Source organism: Xenopus laevis, chromosome 1L, assembly GCF_017654675.1.
Source record: "Xenopus laevis strain J_2021 chromosome 1L, Xenopus_laevis_v10.1, whole genome shotgun sequence".
Classification (NCBI taxonomy): domain Eukaryota; kingdom Metazoa; phylum Chordata; class Amphibia; order Anura; family Pipidae; genus Xenopus; species Xenopus laevis.
This window is the reverse complement of record NC_054371.1, coordinates 41,198,099-41,216,385: the sequence shown is the minus strand read 5'-3', so window position 1 is coordinate 41,216,385 and position 18,287 is coordinate 41,198,099. Positions and strand designations below refer to the sequence as shown.

Here is an 18,287-nt window from a genome sequence, read left to right as displayed (position 1 = left end):
TCTAGATAAGGTCCTACAGCACCTATCTACACAGCCTCACAGACAGGTCACTCAGCAGTCGGCCACAAAGCGACCTCCCCTTTCCCCACCTGTTTTGCCTGATGAACAGGAAGAGGGACAGATCCTATCCGCAGATGAATAGGATCAGGATACCCCTAGATCACAATGAGAGGTCGAGAGCCTGATTCAGGCACACCCTACCTTTAGCAGAGCGAACCAAAAACATTTTCAAGAGGCAAAAGAAGTCTTCTTGTGTCTTTCCAGCCTATGAACAGCTGGGTGACATTGTTAAAGCACAATGGAAAATGCCAGACCATAGAGTCCAATTTTCCATCGCTTTACTCAAACTTATCCTTTTACTTTACAGACCTTGGTCTTCACCCCCAGCAGTGGACCCACCGGTCTCTAAATTGTCAAAGACCACCATCATTCCAGTAGCCGATGCGGCTTCCTTTAACGATCCTATCGACAAACGTCTTGAGGGTTTCTGCAAGTCGATTTTTACAGCAGCAGGCGGAACTCTCCGACCTATTATTGTCACCCCATGGGTATCCAGGTCAATGGAAGTTTGAACAGGTGGCCCAACTCATGGCTCAGAAGACCCCTCCACAGACCTCTTTCTAGCTCCGATAGCAGACACAAATATATATAAATTTGCGTAGCAGTCCTGGACGCGGCTAAGCTCGTCACAAGGGCTTAGGCATAATCCATTGCAGCCAGACGTTTCCTTTGGCTAAAAAACTGGTCAACAGATCTTACCTTGAAGTGGTCTCTGCTTGGTCTCCCATTCTCAGAAAACAACTTTTTGGTGCTGAACAGAGAAGGTAAATTCTCAAGCTACAGGAGGCAAGAGCACTTTACTTCTGCAAAACAGACCCAAAAGGACAACCTTCAAAAGGCAACCATTTTTTTTTTCCCGTCCCTTTCGCCAAAATCAGAGCCAGAGGTCCCAACATGAAAAAGCAACAAGCTCCGACCCGCCCCAGATTCCAGTCAGGGCAGAGCACTTCTTGGTCAGGAAGCAGAGCAGCACCTAAGCCCGCACAGGACAAAACAGCCTCCGCATGAGGAGGTGCCCACCCCTGAAAGCTAAACCCTTTGGCGGACGCTTAAGTCACTTTCAAGGCTCCCTACCACAGAACCCAGGCACTCAGCGTGCCAAGGGGTTCCACACGTCCTGACTGCCTCCGCGGTAGTAATGGCGGTCCCTCAAAGGTAAAAGGGGCTTCGGTTTCTACTTAAACCTGTTTATAGTACCCAAAAAGGATGGATCTTTTCACCTGGTGCTAGACCTAAAGGCACTAAACGACCATGTAAAGAAACACCACTTCAAGATGGAATCCATCCAGTCAGTCCTAATGTCCATGGACATAGAGGATTTCAGGGCGGTGATCGACATCAAAGATGCATACCTGCATGTCCCCATACATCCCAACCACCACTGGTTCCTTCACTTTTCAGTGGCAGGAGAATATTGGCAATCCCTGGCACTCCCCTTCAGACTATCCTCCGCGCAAAGGCTATTCACAAAGGTCATGGCTGCGGCTCTAGAGGACCTGCGACTGCAGGGAGTGAGTGTCATACCATACCTGGACGACCAACTGGTAAAGGCCCGTTCCATGGCACTGGCCACAACTCATCTCCAGACACTAATGCTGTTCGTCTGGCAGATAAACTTCCAAAAATCTCGATTCATACCTTCTAAGAGTACAGAATATTTAGGGCTTGATCTAAATTCTTCATTGGGAAGAGCCTTCCTTCCCCAATCCAAGATCACCTCAATGCAGGGGCTCCTGTCAGCTCTGCAGAAAACGGATCAGGTACCTTTAAGGTTGCCATGAGAGTGCTAGGGACTATAGTGTCATCCTGCGATTCCATATGCGCAGCTCCACACCAGAGCCTTACTCCAACACCAGAGGAGGAACTGAGCGAACCTAAACTGCAGGATTCCCCTATCAGAACTAGTTTGAACCTCTATCACTTGGTGGCTTTGACCAACAACACTTCTGTCAGGAAAACCCTTCCCCAATCACCAGTGGACAGTCATCGCAACAGATGCCAATCTACAAGGTTGGGGAGAAGTATTGGGAGACCTAACCGTACAGGGACGTTGGTCACAGAAAGAACTACTCCCCATCAACATCCTGGAATTAAGAGCAATCTACCTGTCATTGCTCCAATGATCAGGCAGACTTCAAGATCTACCTGTAAGAATACAGTCAGACAATGTGACAGCGTTGGCTTACATCAACCACCAAGGAGGCACAAGGAGTCAAGCTACCCTCGCAGAGGCACAGCAAATTCTTCTGTGGGTGTAAAACACGGTACCAGCTATCTCCGCAGTTCATATCCCTGGAGTGGACAACTGGATAGCAGATTTTCTCAGCCGAGAGACCTTACATCAGGAAGAGTGGAGCCTACACCCAGAGGTTTTTTCAACTGATTCTGGCAAGGTGGGGCACTCCGGGAGTAGACTTAATGGCATCCAGGTACAACAACAAGCTTACGAGGTTCTTCACAAGAAGACCCTCTGGCCCTAGCATTGGAAACACTGGTGGTTCCGTGGCAGTTTCACCTAGCATATGTCTTCCCACCACTGGCACTTCTGCCAAGGGTAATCAAGAAGGGTAGAAACAGTTCTAGTGGCACCCTACTGGCCACACCACACTTGGTTCGAAGAGCTCATAAGTTCATCAGTGGACGCACCATTCCACCTTCCAGACAGACTGGATCTGATCCTCCACCCGAGTTCACCATGGCTGGCTTTAACGGCATGACACTTGAAGCCATAATCCTAGCCAGATCAGGAGTTCCAAAAAAGGCCATACCGACCTTACTAAGGGCCAGACAGCCCGTCTCCGCACGCATCTACCACAGGGTATGGTGTAAATCTAAAGCCAAAGACCCACAGTCCTGGGACGATAGTAGCCTATTGTTATTCCTTCAGGAGGGTTTAGAAATAAGGGCTGGCACTCAGCTCACTGAATGTTCAGGTATCAGCCTTATCTATCCTTTTTCAGCAGCAGCTTGCAATGCTGCCCAACATCAAGACCTTCCTACAGGGAGCATTGAGGATGATACCTCCATACCGTCATACAATGCCTCCCTGGGATCTCACTATGGTACCTTCTGTATTGCAGGAGCAACCGTTCGAGCCATTGGATCAATTCCATTACCTCTGCTGACTCTTGAGGTCGTTTTCTATTAGCCGTCACTTCGGCTAGACTAGTTTCAGAACTAGCAGCTCTATCCTGTCGTCCACCATTTTTGATTTTTTACAAGGACAAGGCGGTGTTGAGACCTACCCTGGATTTCTTCCTAAGGAGTTCCATCTTAACCAGGACCTGGTGGTTCCTTCATTTTGTCCTGAACAAAAGACAAATTTGGAACAGTTACATACGTAGATGTGGTTCGTTCTCTCAGAACATATACCAGGGCTACCAAGAGTAGAAGGAAGCTAGACAACCTCTTTGTCTTACCAGAAGGACCACGGAAAAGCCTTAAGGCATCTAAGGCCACCAATGCAAGATGGATTAGGTCAACAATCTTGAAGGCCTATGAGGTACGAGGTAAGGCCACACCCTTCCGGGTTCAGCTCATTCTACTTCTTCACTCAGCACTTCTTGGGTGGTTCGCCTCCAGGCTTCAGCAGAACAGGTCTGTAGGGCTGCAGTGTGGTCATCCACACACACCTTTTCCAAATTCTACAAGGTGCATACATTCGCCTCAGCCGAAGCAAGCTTCGGCAGGAAAGTGTTGCAGGTGGTTATTCCCTGAACACTAGGGGTAAAAAAGTCCCGCCCTCATGGGTAGCTTTGGGACGTCCCCATGGTGCCTGTGTCCCCCAATCTAGGCAAGAGAAAAATAGATTTTTGTACTTACCGTTAAATCCTTTTCTCTTGTCCTACATTGGGGGACACAGGCCTTCCCTCCCTGTATTAGTTCAAGTTAATGTTGATCAGGTAATATCTTATATAATTTTATTGTTCAAATACCAACAAGTTCAAACAGCAGGTGGTTCATACCGTGCTTAGCTTGCATTGGGGAGGTGCTCCTTCTCTTCACATGGGCAATTGGTAGGGCTCGTCATCTCTTCTTCGGTCAGAAAACTGAGGATTGAGGAGGTAGGCGGGGATGAAGCCCAGAGCAGGAGGAGGAGGAGCCACTTTAACCTTTTAGTGTCCTTTCTCCAAGCAGCAGGATCTTCATCCCCATGGTGCCTGTGTCCCCCAATGTAGGACAAGAGAAAAGGATTTAACGGTAAGTACAAAAATCTATTTTTCCCCTTCCGACTCCTAATTTGCATATGCGAAGGATTCGGGAGTTCGGCCGAATCCAAAATAGTGGATTTGGTGCATCCCTAATATAAACCTGTAAAATCCGTTTCTCAAGTATTCATTTCAGGGATATAGTTTTTCTTTAAAGGGGAACTATTGCGAAAACGAAAATTTTATATAAGCTTAAGCATACTGAAATAAGACGTTTTCTAAATCAAATCAATTAAAAGATCTGTACTCTTTTTTAAATAATCAAGTTTATCTTCACTATTCCTCTCTCAGCATCTGTTTCTCCGCATTCTGTCTTCATGCAGCAGTTGGGTGTCAGATGATTGATCCAATATATCATAGGGGGGCTCCTTTTGCCTTGAAGATGTAATATAGCGTACTCTATTAAAATCACCAGACATCATGTCTCTCTACATGCAGAATTTATGCAAAAGGCAGTTATTTTGTTAGATTTTGTTTGTACTGGAATCAGTTATTTGAGTGAGCTCTAATTCATCTGCTATGAATGGAAGCCCACCTATAAGATATATTGGATCTAACTGTCAATGAATGAATATCTGACACCCAACTGCTGCATGAAGACAGAATGGAGAGAGACATGCTGAGAGAGGAATAGTAAAGCTAAACTTGATTATTTCAGAAACAATGCAGAATATTTGATTGATTGTATTTCGAAAGGTTCCTATTTCAGTATGATGAAGCGTATATTACATTTTCATTTTCGCAATAGTTCCCCTTTAAGATGGCGATTAGAGCAAGCCATTTCTTTACTAAATGGAGGGGTATATGTGCCAGACTTGGACTGGTATGGAAAACAGAGAGAGGGTTGTTGCTATATAGTGTTTCCAGTATATTTGCTGTACATTGTTGTGCTGCACAGGCTGGAATTGTGGCCAAGAATCTCCCCCTGGCCTGATGTGAAGGGGTCTGGCAGCTTTCCTTACGCTGGTTACACGAACTGGGGCTCAGGGACGGCAGGGGTTTAGTTCTGACTTTATTATTTTTAGACTCTCAGGATATCTTTTGTTCATTTTACTGTTCTTTCACTGAACCAGGCTCAGCCATGTCTCTTGTCGGCTACATCACTATTTTGATTGGAACCAGCGATTACTCTGATGAAATCCCTCGACAGCTTACAATTCTGCAGCTGCAGAAAGCTGGAACCATTTGCCTGCCTTTCTTAAAGAAATCGGACTTTTTATGTTTGTGTTGTAATCCTATAATGTAATTCATCAGGTGTATAGAGACCCAATCTGAAGCTTTTATTGCTAGCGTGACCCATATACATGGATTCAATAAAGAAACCTCATTAGCTCAAGTGGAAGAAGCAGTTTTATTTGTAATCTTTTTTTGTGTGTGTGTGTTGCTGACACAATGAAATGCATAGATAGGATTTTCCTTAGGAGGCTTTTGATACAGTAAGTGTGTATGAGGTCACAATTTGGTTGGATTCTTCTGTGTGCCATTGTGTGCAGATACTAAAACCTATTTTTGTGTACCACAGTGAAAACAAACAGGACCAGAAGTAAAGATGTTGGTGCTCTGTGCATTTGAGAAAGTTTGAGAAATATGCCATTGTGGGATGCCCAACCTGTGATCCAGGAGCTCCCAGCATCCACAAGTGTCTTTAGTTCTGTCTCTTTAAAATAAGCACTTTCCTCCCATCCCTGGTAGAAAAGATAAATTCTCCCTGCTCCTCTTCATGAAAGAATGGCCACCATACAGCCAACCCCTTTACCCCCTCCAATATCTGTTTAAAAACTGCCCAGGCTTGACTTAGAAGTTCTCCACACTCCTATTTACCAACCAATTCCTGTATCTACAGCTACAATTTTTGATATATTCATGACCATCAAGACCCTGCAACTGCTGGGGGTAGATGTATAGATGCAGCATGGTCATCATCCATGACTTATGCATGAGTATTATGCAAATATGTTGTGCAAGGTACACATGGGCATAATATGAAGTCCCCAGGCCCTGTAACAAAAAAAAAATATCCCTTTTCCAATTCAACTTGGCAACCCGACTGATCTATGATTCCCCACCCCTTGCTTGTGTATTTCTGGATTCTTACCAGGCTTCCCTAGAGACAAAGGATTTAGGCCACTTATGATTCTCAATGGAACTAACTGCAAAAATTACCCTTAGCAGAACCTCCTTCCTTTATGTTCTTTCCTAGCTTCCGTAAAGTAAGGTTCACTGGACACTTCCAAGACATAAGGACAGAGCACATGCAAAGACGGATTAATGAATAGGCTAGGGGCACATAGTGATCAGGGACACATCTAGACTTTTCAATTATTATTTTTATGTTCTTTTCTTTAAAAAAAAATATTTTTATCTCCACTGCTGGGTTTGGGTCTGAAGATGAGACAAGGCAAGGTGCATCAGTGACATGCGTCTGAGTGTTGGGGTCAGTGTATGTTGAACCCGATACTCTGGGCCCTGTTAAATATAAAAGAAAATGGGTGCCTTATGTCTCCAGTTGCGCCTATGACCCTGATTAATTGTATATTTCTAAACTTTTGGGAGTAGCCTAGAAGTGGGGCCTGTGGAAACTGTAGCCTAGGGGCCTCACATCTCATGAATCCACCACTGAGCACATACATACATAGTTCTATCAGAGGGATCCATACATCAGAATGGTTCATGATAAAAGTAAAAAAGAGCACATATGTCGTTACATTTAGCCTAGTCGCTTTTTTTCATAGAAACTATTTTTGTAGGTCCCTCTGTGTCAGCACAAATTTTCTTCCACTTTTCTCTAACACTGTGTGCAATTTAGACATAATTGTAGAAAGCAATCCGAATCATACTGTGTGAATATGTGCTTGGCTGTTACTGTATAGCTCCCTAGAGTTCTATCAAAATGGAAAGGCAAGTGTAGGCATTCAGTGGGTATATTAGATATTTTAGAACTTGGAGTGTGATGATCCAGTCATTCAAAGCTTAAAAACTTTCCTCTTGTCTCTGATGAGCTTCCCATCCACTCCCCTGACAACCTCTGCTCCACACAATGTGCCTTTAAGGAGCGACAATTCTAAGCCTAATACACAATGGGGCCCAACCATGATACTGACTATCTGTCAGATGAGAATCAGTGCAGACAGGGCCGTAGCTTAAAATCATGGGGCCCCGTACAAAAGAATTTTCTGGGCCTGTCCACCCCACCCTAGATCCCACCCCACACCACAGTTAAAAGACCACACAGACATCAGTGCTCAGGTCCGGACTGAGGATTAAAATAGGCCCTGGCATTTCTGGTATACAGAGGCCCAATCAGCCCACACAGAGGCCCAAACAGCCCCCACCAGCCCACTAAATACTGACTTACTATGGCACCTTATAGCAGCCCCTCTGGCATTTGCCAGAACCCACAGATTGCCAGTCCGGGCCTGTCAGTGCTAAAGATGGTAAACCCTCCCACACACAAGTTATAAAAAGCCATTGATGGTCAGGGTCCTAAGTTAAAAGAAAACTGTTGTGCCAAAGCCCCCAGAAAAGTATAGAAAAAATTGGTGACCAGGGCCCCCATTTAAATTAAAAAAAAACATTGGCACCAAGGCCCCCTCATAAAGACTTTTTAAAAATCATTGGTAGTCAGGGTCCTCACAAGTTAAAAAAGAGAACGTTGGGGCCCCAGAGAACATTGTTGGCAGGTGCCTATAGAGTATTAAAATAATACATTGGTGGGTTTAATAAAATAAAAAAAAAACATACATTGGTGTTCAGTAGAACAGAACTCGTGGCTTCGGGACTTCAACTTTGGGTCTTTTCGTAGCTTCAGGTCTTTTCTCGGCTTTGGGATTTCAACTTCAGCTCCTTTCGTGGGCTTGGGTCTTTTCTCTGCTTCGGGACTTTGGTGGCTTAGGCACGGCTACGGCACTGTCAATGTGGGCCCGGCTATTTCGAAAAGTGCAGCACAACTGGGCCCCCCTTTAGGCCTGGGCCCGTTACGATAGTACCCCCTGTGCCCCCCTGATGGAGGCCCTGAGTGCAGATAATGTATGTGCATTTTGGGTTGAACTGCTTTTATCTTAGGGTTACATGTCACCCAGAAACGGAGTTTACTGGCACACACTGGAAGGTACATCCAGGTCAGTGCTGTAGATTTTATGATCTAGGGAACTTAAACTAATACCCATAATAGGGCAAGATAAATGGAATCCCTCATAGGGATGGCAGTACAGGGAAGCTTAAACTGATCTTGCATAGCATCTTCTACTTCAAGATTTATGTAGTTGTAGTGGTGTCTCTAATAGGACATCATTCAACTGAATGTTTTTACGTACAGGTATGGGATCCGTTAACTGGAACCCCGTTATCCAACATATAAACATTAATTACACCCAACAGGATTGTTCTGCCTCTAATTAGGATTAATTGTATCTTAGTTTGGATCAAGTACAAGCTACTGTTTTATTATTACACGGAAAAAGGAAAAAAGTTTTAAAAAATTGAGTTATTTGATTAAAATAGACTCAATGAGAGATGGCTTTCCCATAATTCAGAGCTTTCTGGATCATGGGTTTCCAGATAAATAACACAATACACAAACATGGTTTATTGCATTCCTTGTCTTTGCTTTGGGTTTTCCATGTGTGATAATACTGTCACCACAATGGGGGTTGTTTATAAACACTGGGCAAATCTGCACCCAGGCAGCAACCCATAGCAACCAAATTGCTTTCAGCATTCAACCTGCAGCTAACTGAAAAAAGCTAATCACTGGTTGGTTGCTATGGGTTACTGCCCAGGTGCAGATTTGCCCAGTGTTTATAAATGAGCCCCATTATGTGTGTAAACATGTTTAGTTTTTTTTGGAAAATCTGACCAACAGGGCAAACAGACAGATGTAAGAGGAGAGGAGTATACCCTGTCTTTTTGCCAGGGGCGATCCTGGCCCCTCTTGCGAATTGTTGCCAGCGACCGCTTCACACATATCACACTACTTCGCCAGGCGCAAATTCACTACCACTATGCTAATTCACTAATATGCAAAATTGCGTCCTGTTAGGACTTAAGCGATCCCGCTTAGAAAAAGGAAAAGTCGCCAGCGTTTTTGAACTTTAATGCATTTTCAACACACATGTAAGTGACAGAAGATTGAGGAAGATCTAGCTGCTTTATAGCACTTCGCCTGGTCTGAGGTGGCAGTCAAATCTGGCAAAAGATTTTGTGGATTAACGACCATAGAACGCCAGAGAAAAAAGTCGCCTGGCGATGGAGTGGGCAGGAACGCTAGCGAAGGTCTCTTTCACTAGCGAATTGATGCCTGCACCTGTAGTGTCCCTGCGGAAGTGATTTCTGGCGAAAAGTTGCTAGCGTTAGCCACTTCGCCCTTTAGTATATCTGCCCTTTGGTTTGAAAAAACGGAAATTCGGCTCTTAAAGTAATCATGACTGTCTGACATGACACAGGGTATGTTATTATCATCTCTCTAATTGTGTTTTTCCTATATTGTTATTATGGCCATAACTGCGTTCAGGAAATATGCTTCTGAATTTCAGTGGGATACACAGGGGAAAGTGAATAACTGATTTTGTCCCGACCAATCCCGCCGGAGCCCATTGCGCATCGTAATCGGATCGTTTGGCCATACGGCCGAACGTTCAGATTACCCCCGATATAGCCATGCTCGTTAATGGCATATAAGACTTGTATAAGGTGTAACTAAGCACTAAGACCTCAGTCACCGAGTAAACATACCATTACCATTGATAAGATATAAATTGGATAGACTAATATCATATAGACATTTCAGCTATGCACAGTCAGAAATTACCTAACGTCATATGTTACTGATTTTGGAATGCTGTTTTATATTACACTGATTAAAAGCAGACATAATATGCACATTACTCAGATGTATTATCAAAAATGACTTTTGTATTGTTATACAGGTATGGGACCTGTTATCCAGAATTTTCAGTTTTCAAATGGGGATCACTGACCTGTAAGGCTGCTACACATTTATTGTTATTGCTACTTTTTTTTACTCATTTTTCTATTCAGACCCTCTTCTATTCCATTCCATTATATTCCATCATTTTATGCAAATGAATGCATGGTTAACTTTGATTGGTTGACCCCTTTAATTATTTCATTATGTATGTCATCTATATATGGGCATAGAGCTTTTATACTGAGCAGTGCTCACCAGAGCCATTTGGGAGAATTGTTCCCATGAAGCTGTTCACTGTCCATTGACATGAAAGGACATATTGTGAGCCCTATAATTTAATGTCTGCCATAGACAGGCATGATTGCAATTTGTACTGCACATTGCACAGGGGGTGAAAAAAAGGTACAAGCTGAACAACGTGCAAAGCCATTGGTCATTATGTGTGATGATTGCTGTGGGTTACTGACTAATCTACATAATCCTATTATAGGTCTCTATAACAGCATACAGGGCTCCTTACATTAATGAGAAGTTTATCAGTGTCCTGATCAGCTTTACATTATTACATATGGACAATAATTTGAACGTATCTGAAATGGTTGGGAAGGACATATTTCAGTTCCTTTATTTTTCTCGTTTCTATGTATCGTAGGTTGCACTGCACTATCTGTACCAGCAGATGGAGCTCTTTCTACACAAATGAGTAAGAATAAAGTCTTGGTTAGACGTTGTCCGAGGAGGACAGTTAGCCGTTTGTTATTATTCCTGCGTGTATCTGTTATTAGTAAATGAATAGAAAGAATGGAGTGGGCATCTGTAAATGGGATGTTTTGTGCAGCTAGAAATAAAAATGATCTCCTTGTGATTATAAGAAGCATTTGTTTTATTCCATCTGTAACAAGAATTTAGTATAATGTACCATTGGAGGGCAGTAGAGTAGCATAGATAAATCTAAGGACACGTGTGATATTGTCCCGCTAGGACTGCCATGGAAAATGCCAGAAAACTGGTATTAAAGGACAAGACATAGAAAAGCACAATTATATAGTGAATATAGTACCCTCTCTTGTAAAATACAAGGATATTATAAGTTACAGAGGAGTTCCATGACCATATAAAAGCACAAGGCATGGAACTCCAAGGCGACTTCTAATATCCTCATGTATATATATATATTTATATATACAAGCGGTACTTTATTTAGTACAATACACAAGTTTCAGTGAGTCATGTGACAGAAATGACATCACTAAGCTCCAATTATAACCAATGACATCACTAAGCATGGTTTATAAGGATATAATTTGAATGATATTTAAGGCTCTTGTGTATTCTATAGCTATAATCAGTGTTTACAGAGCCAACAGTCAAAGTAAGTACAAATCACCTTTCTCATTCATTGAGAACTACATAACTGGATCTTTCCAAGGGAGGAAGCTGATTGGAGAGAGTACAAAGGGGCATTACTTGCACTGTACCACTAAAGCTGGCCATAGACACAGAGATAAAGTCGTTTCGTACGATTTTCAGACCGTGTGGATCATCCCGTCATTTTTTGTGATGTTTAGTTGAACGGGCAGGTTAAAAGATTTATATTGGCTATAATATCTCTGCATGTATTGCCTGAGAATATCAATGGGAGATTGTCACTACTATTTGTTGGACAGAACTTTCGTACGATTGCTGTCAATTAATGGCTAGAACATCATCTGATAAGTCCTTTGTACTACAGGTATGGGACCTATTATCCAGAATGCTGGGGACCTGGGGTTTTCCACATAATGGATCTTTCCGTAATTTGAGTTTCATAACTTAAGTCTACTATGAATCCTGTATACATTAAATAATCCCAATAGGCTGGTTTTACTTTCAATAAGGATTAATTATATCTTTGTTGGGATCGAAATTTTTAAAAATGATTTCCCCTTTTCTCTGTAATAATCAAACACTAGCTTGTTCTTGATCCCAACTAAGATAAAATTAATCCTTATTGGATGCAAACCCAGCCTATTGAATTTATTCAATGTTTAATGATTTTGTAGAAGACTTAATTTAAGGTAAGAATATCCAGAAAGATCTGTTATCCAGAAACCCCCAAGTCCCAAGCATTCTGGATATTAGGTCCCATACCTGTACTTATTGCCTGCTAGGCATAGTGCAAAATAACATGGCAGCTTGCAGCTGTTTTTTTGCACTTTGCTACGTGCCCTACTGTTTGTAAATGACCCCTCTATTGCCTCATGGCTTTACTTGCCCTTTATTTAGTGCTATATTAATACAATTTGTTTTAATATGTTGAAATATTTAGGTAGACTAAACAAATTAGTATTTGTGGCAAAAGCCTATGAACTACAGAAAGCACATTAGTGTAATGCTGACAGCTACGGGCAGGTTCTTACAGGCAAGTTTATGTTCTGACTTATGATCTTAGAACAAGTTGTACTGATGCTGCATTACTGACAACAGTACAAAAATACCCATATTTGTGCAAAAAGTACCCTGTTTATCTATGCCCGCCACAGCTCTAAATATTAACCCAAGGTAGAGGGCTGAGGAAGAAACAGTGCAGTTCTGTGCATAATCCTCTCATTAGATGAGATGTTAGATTACAGTAGTGTTAAATTCCTTTTTAAAGGCGTTGTTCATCTTTAAGATAACTTTTAATATGGCTATTTCTAAACAACTTTTCAATTGGCCTTCATTTTTTATAGTTTTTATTTCCCTTCTTTTTCTGACTCTTTCCAGCTTCCAAATGGGGGTCACTGGACCCATATAAAAAAAACAAATGCTCTGTAAGGCTTCAAATGTGTTATTATTGCTACTTTTTTTATTACTAATTGTCCTAAGCAGGCCGTCGCCTATTCATGTTCCAGTTCTTTATTCAAATCAATGAATGGTTGCTAGGGTGATTTGGACCCTAGCAATCAGATTCTTGAAACTGCAAATTGCAGATCTGCTGAATAAAAAGCTAAATAACTCAAAAACCACAAATAATAAAAAAAATGAAACCCAATTGCAAATTGTCTCGAGATATCACTCTCTACATCATGCTAAAAAATCATTTGAGTTTTGGAAAAGATTCATACATGCTAATTAGCGTTTGAGATACCAAATTGACAACCAGTTGGAGAAATACACAGAGATATGGGACACATGGATTCTTAAAGGAAAACTATACCCCCAAAATGAATACTTAAGCAACAGATAGTTTATATCAAATTGAATGACATATTAAAGAATCTTACCAAACTGGAATATATATTTACATAAATATTGCCCTTTTACATCTCTTGCCTTGAACCACCATTTCGTGACTCTATCTGTGCTGCCTCAGAGATCACCTGACCAGAAATACTACAACACTAACTGTAACAGGAAGAAGTGAGGAAGCAAAAGGCAGAACTCTGTTAATTGGCTCATGTGACCTTACATGTGGTTTGTATGTGTTCACAGTGAATCGTACGATCTCAGGGGGCGGCCCTTATTTTTTAAAATGGCAATTTTCTATTTATGATTACCCAATGGAACATACTACTAAAAAAGTATATTATTATGATAATGGTTCATTTACATGAAGCAGGGTTTTACACATGAGCTGTTTTACTGAGTATCTTTTAATAGAGACCTACCATGTTTGGGGGGTATAGTTTTCCTTTAATAGAGAGACTTTTATACTCCTATGAGTTGGAACAGGGAAATGGGCAGAGTTCAATTTATTAGAGAATATGTAGATCTGATATCTGGGGCTTATGGCAATAGTCTGCAGTTAAGGTAAAAGTTGTAACTGACTGAATGATATACGTCGTGCACACAGTGGATTGATTTAGTTTACTATTTGATATCTTCTTATCTCTTTCCTTTTCTTTTCTTTCCCTTTCCTTTCCTTTATTGTACCTTTTCCCATGTAAAGCAATGTACTGTACCATGCATTTATGTGTTGTGCATTACGATGTTATTGTAAACAATCATATGGGAAAAGTGAAAAATTGTTGAAATAAAAAAAATAATAATTTGAAAACAATCCCTATACTGTAATCACATTATAGGTTATAAGTTATTTAAAGGAAAACTATACCCCCAAAATGAATACTTAAGCAACAGATTTATAACATATAAAGTGGCATATTAAAGAATCTTACCAAACTGGAATATATATTTAAGTAAATGTTGCCCTTTTACATCTCTTGCCTTGAACCACTATTTTGTGATGGTCTGTGTGCTGCCTCAGAGATCACCTGACCAGAAATACTGCAGCTCTAACTGTAACAGGAAGAAGTGTGGATGCAAAAGACAGAACTCTGTCTGTTAATTGGCTCATCTGGCTGGCACAGCCCATTGTAAATCACCTAGTACTGGCAAGATATTCTTCCAGAAGCTGATTCTAAGTAAAAGTAATGTAGCAGAACAGCTGACTTGTATTCATATGCAGGTATCATAGGATGAAGCAGCCCAGGCTACAATTGCAACTAGACATGAATGGTACTATGTGCAATACAGTTATGTCTCCAGGCAGTACTAGGAAAGCTTATGTAACTACAGTGTAGATAATAACAGGCTGCACTTGACAGCTCATTTCCATTAAATTACTGTTCTGCAAACCTCAAAGTCCCCTGAACTGATGTTAAGTGTGTTTTGTTTACTGCAGATCATTAGACTTACACCCACGTATGGCACAGTCAGCGAATCTACAATCATATACTGTGTTGGACTGGGACACCAGTGGCCCACCAAAAAACCTTAGACCAGGGGCCCACCAAAAGTTTTTAGACCAGGGGCCCACCCTCAGTACTATTTTCTTCCTCTCCTCACCTCACTTAACCTCTATTCTACTAGTCTCTTTTCTTTACATACTATAATCTATTATTCCATCTATTTAGCCACTTTGTTCTCATATAAATAGGGAATGGCCATGACATAAGCCAAAAGTTTAGCAACAAGAGGCCCACTGACACCTGGGCCAAACGGGAGTTTTCCTTGTATCCCGATGGGCCAGTCCAACACTGATCATATATTTCAAAAACTGTGCTTTCTACAAATACTACTAAATGCCCCCAATTTAACCCGGATAAGGAAGCTGGCGTTATTGTCATCCCTGCACTAGAATTTCTGGTCACCTCGGAGTTCAATGACCTTTGGCCTCATAAATATTGAACAGCCAACTATTAAAGGGAATGTCATCCCCCCCCACACAATTTTTTAAAATGCTGCCTAGTAAAAGAAAACATAATTCTACCCAACTTTGTAATACACATTCATTACAAATATTCTGTGATTTCTATGTTATTTGTACATTTATTTCTATTGAAAGCAGTGTCTGTTAGTTATGTGCGAGCCGGCTCGATACCCGTGGGTCTGTCGGGTTTGGGCCGAACTCGCACCCCCATTTGCGGGTGGCCACCTTACACTGCCGACTTCCGGGTTGCGGTTTTATAGTCGTGCACCTGCTCGCTCCGCTCCTTTTGTTATGTCATGGCGGCGGCAGGGGGTCTATAAAAAAGAATTCGGGCGCGGGTGGTGAGAGGTTGGATATCGAGCGGGTGCTGGTCGGGAAAAACCCAACTTGCACATCACTAGTGTCTGTCCCTATCTATTCTCTGCCCTGATGGCTCAGACATTAATGTACAATGTCTTACAATGTAGGATAAAGCAGCTGATTAACAGACCTGTCTTTGCTGGGGAACCAAGACTTTTGCAACATTATTTAAAAAGTAACAGCCAGGAGTTAAGCAAATGCTGCTTTCAATTGCAATGGCTTTTACACAATTTTAAAAGCAAAAAAAAAAATTTTAATAAATGTACAGTTGAAAGTTGCTTAGAATTGTGTTTTCTTTCATTAAACTTTCTATTATGGGGTTTACTTGCCCTTGCTTTTCTGTTCTCATCATCTTTTCTTTCTGTGTCTTCTCTTCTTTTCATTCTTGTTTTTCTCAGTCTTCCATCCTTGTCTCATCTCTCTATATGCTTTCCCTTATCTTCCTTTCATCTCCTGATCACACCTTCTCCATTCCTATTCATCCCCTGCTTCCCCATATTCTCCTCATCTTATCCCTTCTCTCTTTTCTCATCTTTCTTTACTTTCTTTTTTTTCTGTCACTCTTCCAGTCTTTTTTTACACTTTTCCATCAGTCTCCCAGTTGGCTGTAAAACGTCCCTTTGATTTTGAGCATCAAGGCCGTTACATGCAAGCCTTGGACGAAGGCAACAGTACCCAGCACTTAGTACTTCATAAATGAGCCCATACGATTAATGTACTACAGGCATGGGATCCATTATCTGGAAACTCGTTATACAGAAAGCTCTTATTTACGGAAAGGCTGTCTCCCATAGACTCCATTTTATCCAAGTAATCCAATTTTTTCAAAATGATTTCCTTTTTCTCTGTAATAATAAAACAGTAGCTTGTACTTGATCCCAACTAGGATATAATTAATCCTTATTGGAAGCAAAACCAGCCTATTGGGTTTATTTAATGTTTTCATGATTATCTAGTTGACCTAAAGTATGAAAATCCAAATGACAGAAAGATCCATTATCCAGAAAACCTCAGGTCCAAGCATTCTGGATAACAGGTACCAAACTATTACGCACTGTGATAGCTTCAGTGACATAAGGATAGAACTGGTAACTAGATCTTGCAGTAATTGCTGTTTTTTACTCCACATTGTAGTTATGGGCTCCCTTTCATTGGCCTGTATGGAACTTGCACTCTTTGCACTAGCAATGTAACCCACTCAAATGCAAAATCAATGCAAAGCTGTAAGCAATGCGGGGAAGAGGGGGAGCAACATCTCAGGAGTAAATTCTGAATGCTCGTAGGCGATTATTTGTACAGAACAAAACAGCACATGTTTATGACACTTCATACACTACCTCCCTAAAATAAGCCCATTTAATTCAGCCTGACAGGTGCACGTTCATTCTCCACTAAAATGCAAGTTTGGTAATTATCCCGCATACTACACTGATTGCTGATTAATGTCTCTAAGTAATTTGAAGTAAGTCTTGTATATTGGTTTGACTAATGGGAGTAATTCCATCCATTAAAAGCAAAGCCACTGAAAACAAAGTCATCCCCAGTGAATACTGCATAACTGTTCATTACAAAAGGGCCTCTGTCCTTGCGGGAGTCTTCTAGGTTTAATATTAAAAGAAAAATTAAGAAAGGGGAAGGGACCTCCTTTTCAATTGGGTATACTTTTATTGCAGTATGTAATCTACATTATGTTTTCTTTTACAATATTTGGCTTTAAGGCTTTCTAAGATGTTCACTTTTTTATGCAGTACAGAAATCTATTATGCAATAAGCTTGGGACCTGGGGTTTCCTGGATAAGGAAAGAGTTTTTTATGGCTAAAACCGACAAATTAGACTAGGGAATTGTTAAAATTCGATTTGAGGGTTTTTTTAGATTCAAATTAGATTTTTCGAAATTTATCATACACTGGCCCTTTAAGAACTCAAATTCAACTATTCGCCACCTTAAACCTGCCGAATTGCTGTTTTAACCCTTGGAGGACATCCTGGCATCAATTTGGAATTGTTTGCAGCTGTCATGACATTCGAGTTTTTTTCGGAAAAAAAACTCGAATACAATTTGATTCGAGTTTGCGGGTCGCTCCTATTCGGTCTTTAGCACAAAAAAAAAAACCCATTAGGACAGTTCATGCAGTTTAGTTACCATAAGGTACGGTTTTATTATTACAGGGAAAAAAGGAAACCAATTTTTAAAGTTAGATTTACTTTAAGATGGACTCTGTGAGAGACGGCCTTCCAAAAATGCAGAGCTTTGTGGGTAATAGGTTTCCAGATACCTGTATACTGTATGCAATCCAGTTTCTTTGGAGTCTTCGGATGGTGGCACACAAAGCATTTAAATTTACCATGATACACTTAAGAAGTACAGAGACTTTGGCATTTGGACTTATACGAGTGGCACATAGATCTTGACCTTTGTGGCCTCCAGTGTGTTTTCTAATAGTTTCAAAATAACTGGTGAACACTCCACTTTTCAAGCAGTAGGTTTAGCTCACCCAATAAATATATCACGGAGGGGGTTATTTACTAAAATCCAATTTGATTTCATTATTCCAATAA

General features: G+C 41.2%; 1 protein-coding gene across 2 annotated transcripts in view; it reads left to right on the top strand.

Moving 5' to 3' along the window:
• scfd2.L (sec1 family domain containing 2 L homeolog) overlaps positions 1-18,287 on the top strand; it is a 218,509-nt gene that overhangs the window by 125,418 nt on the left and 74,804 nt on the right. Inside the window, exon 6 of one of the 2 annotated variants that reach the window (XM_018229821.2) lies at positions 5,342-6,286. The exons of the other annotated variant lie outside the window; for it this stretch is intronic. Coding sequence (XP_018085310.1) covers positions 5,342-5,514 — 173 coding nt within the window. The 3' untranslated portion in view covers positions 5,515-6,286. Of the gene's footprint in view, positions 1-5,341; positions 6,287-18,287 lie in introns of those variants that run through there. 2 annotated transcript variants of the gene reach the window in all.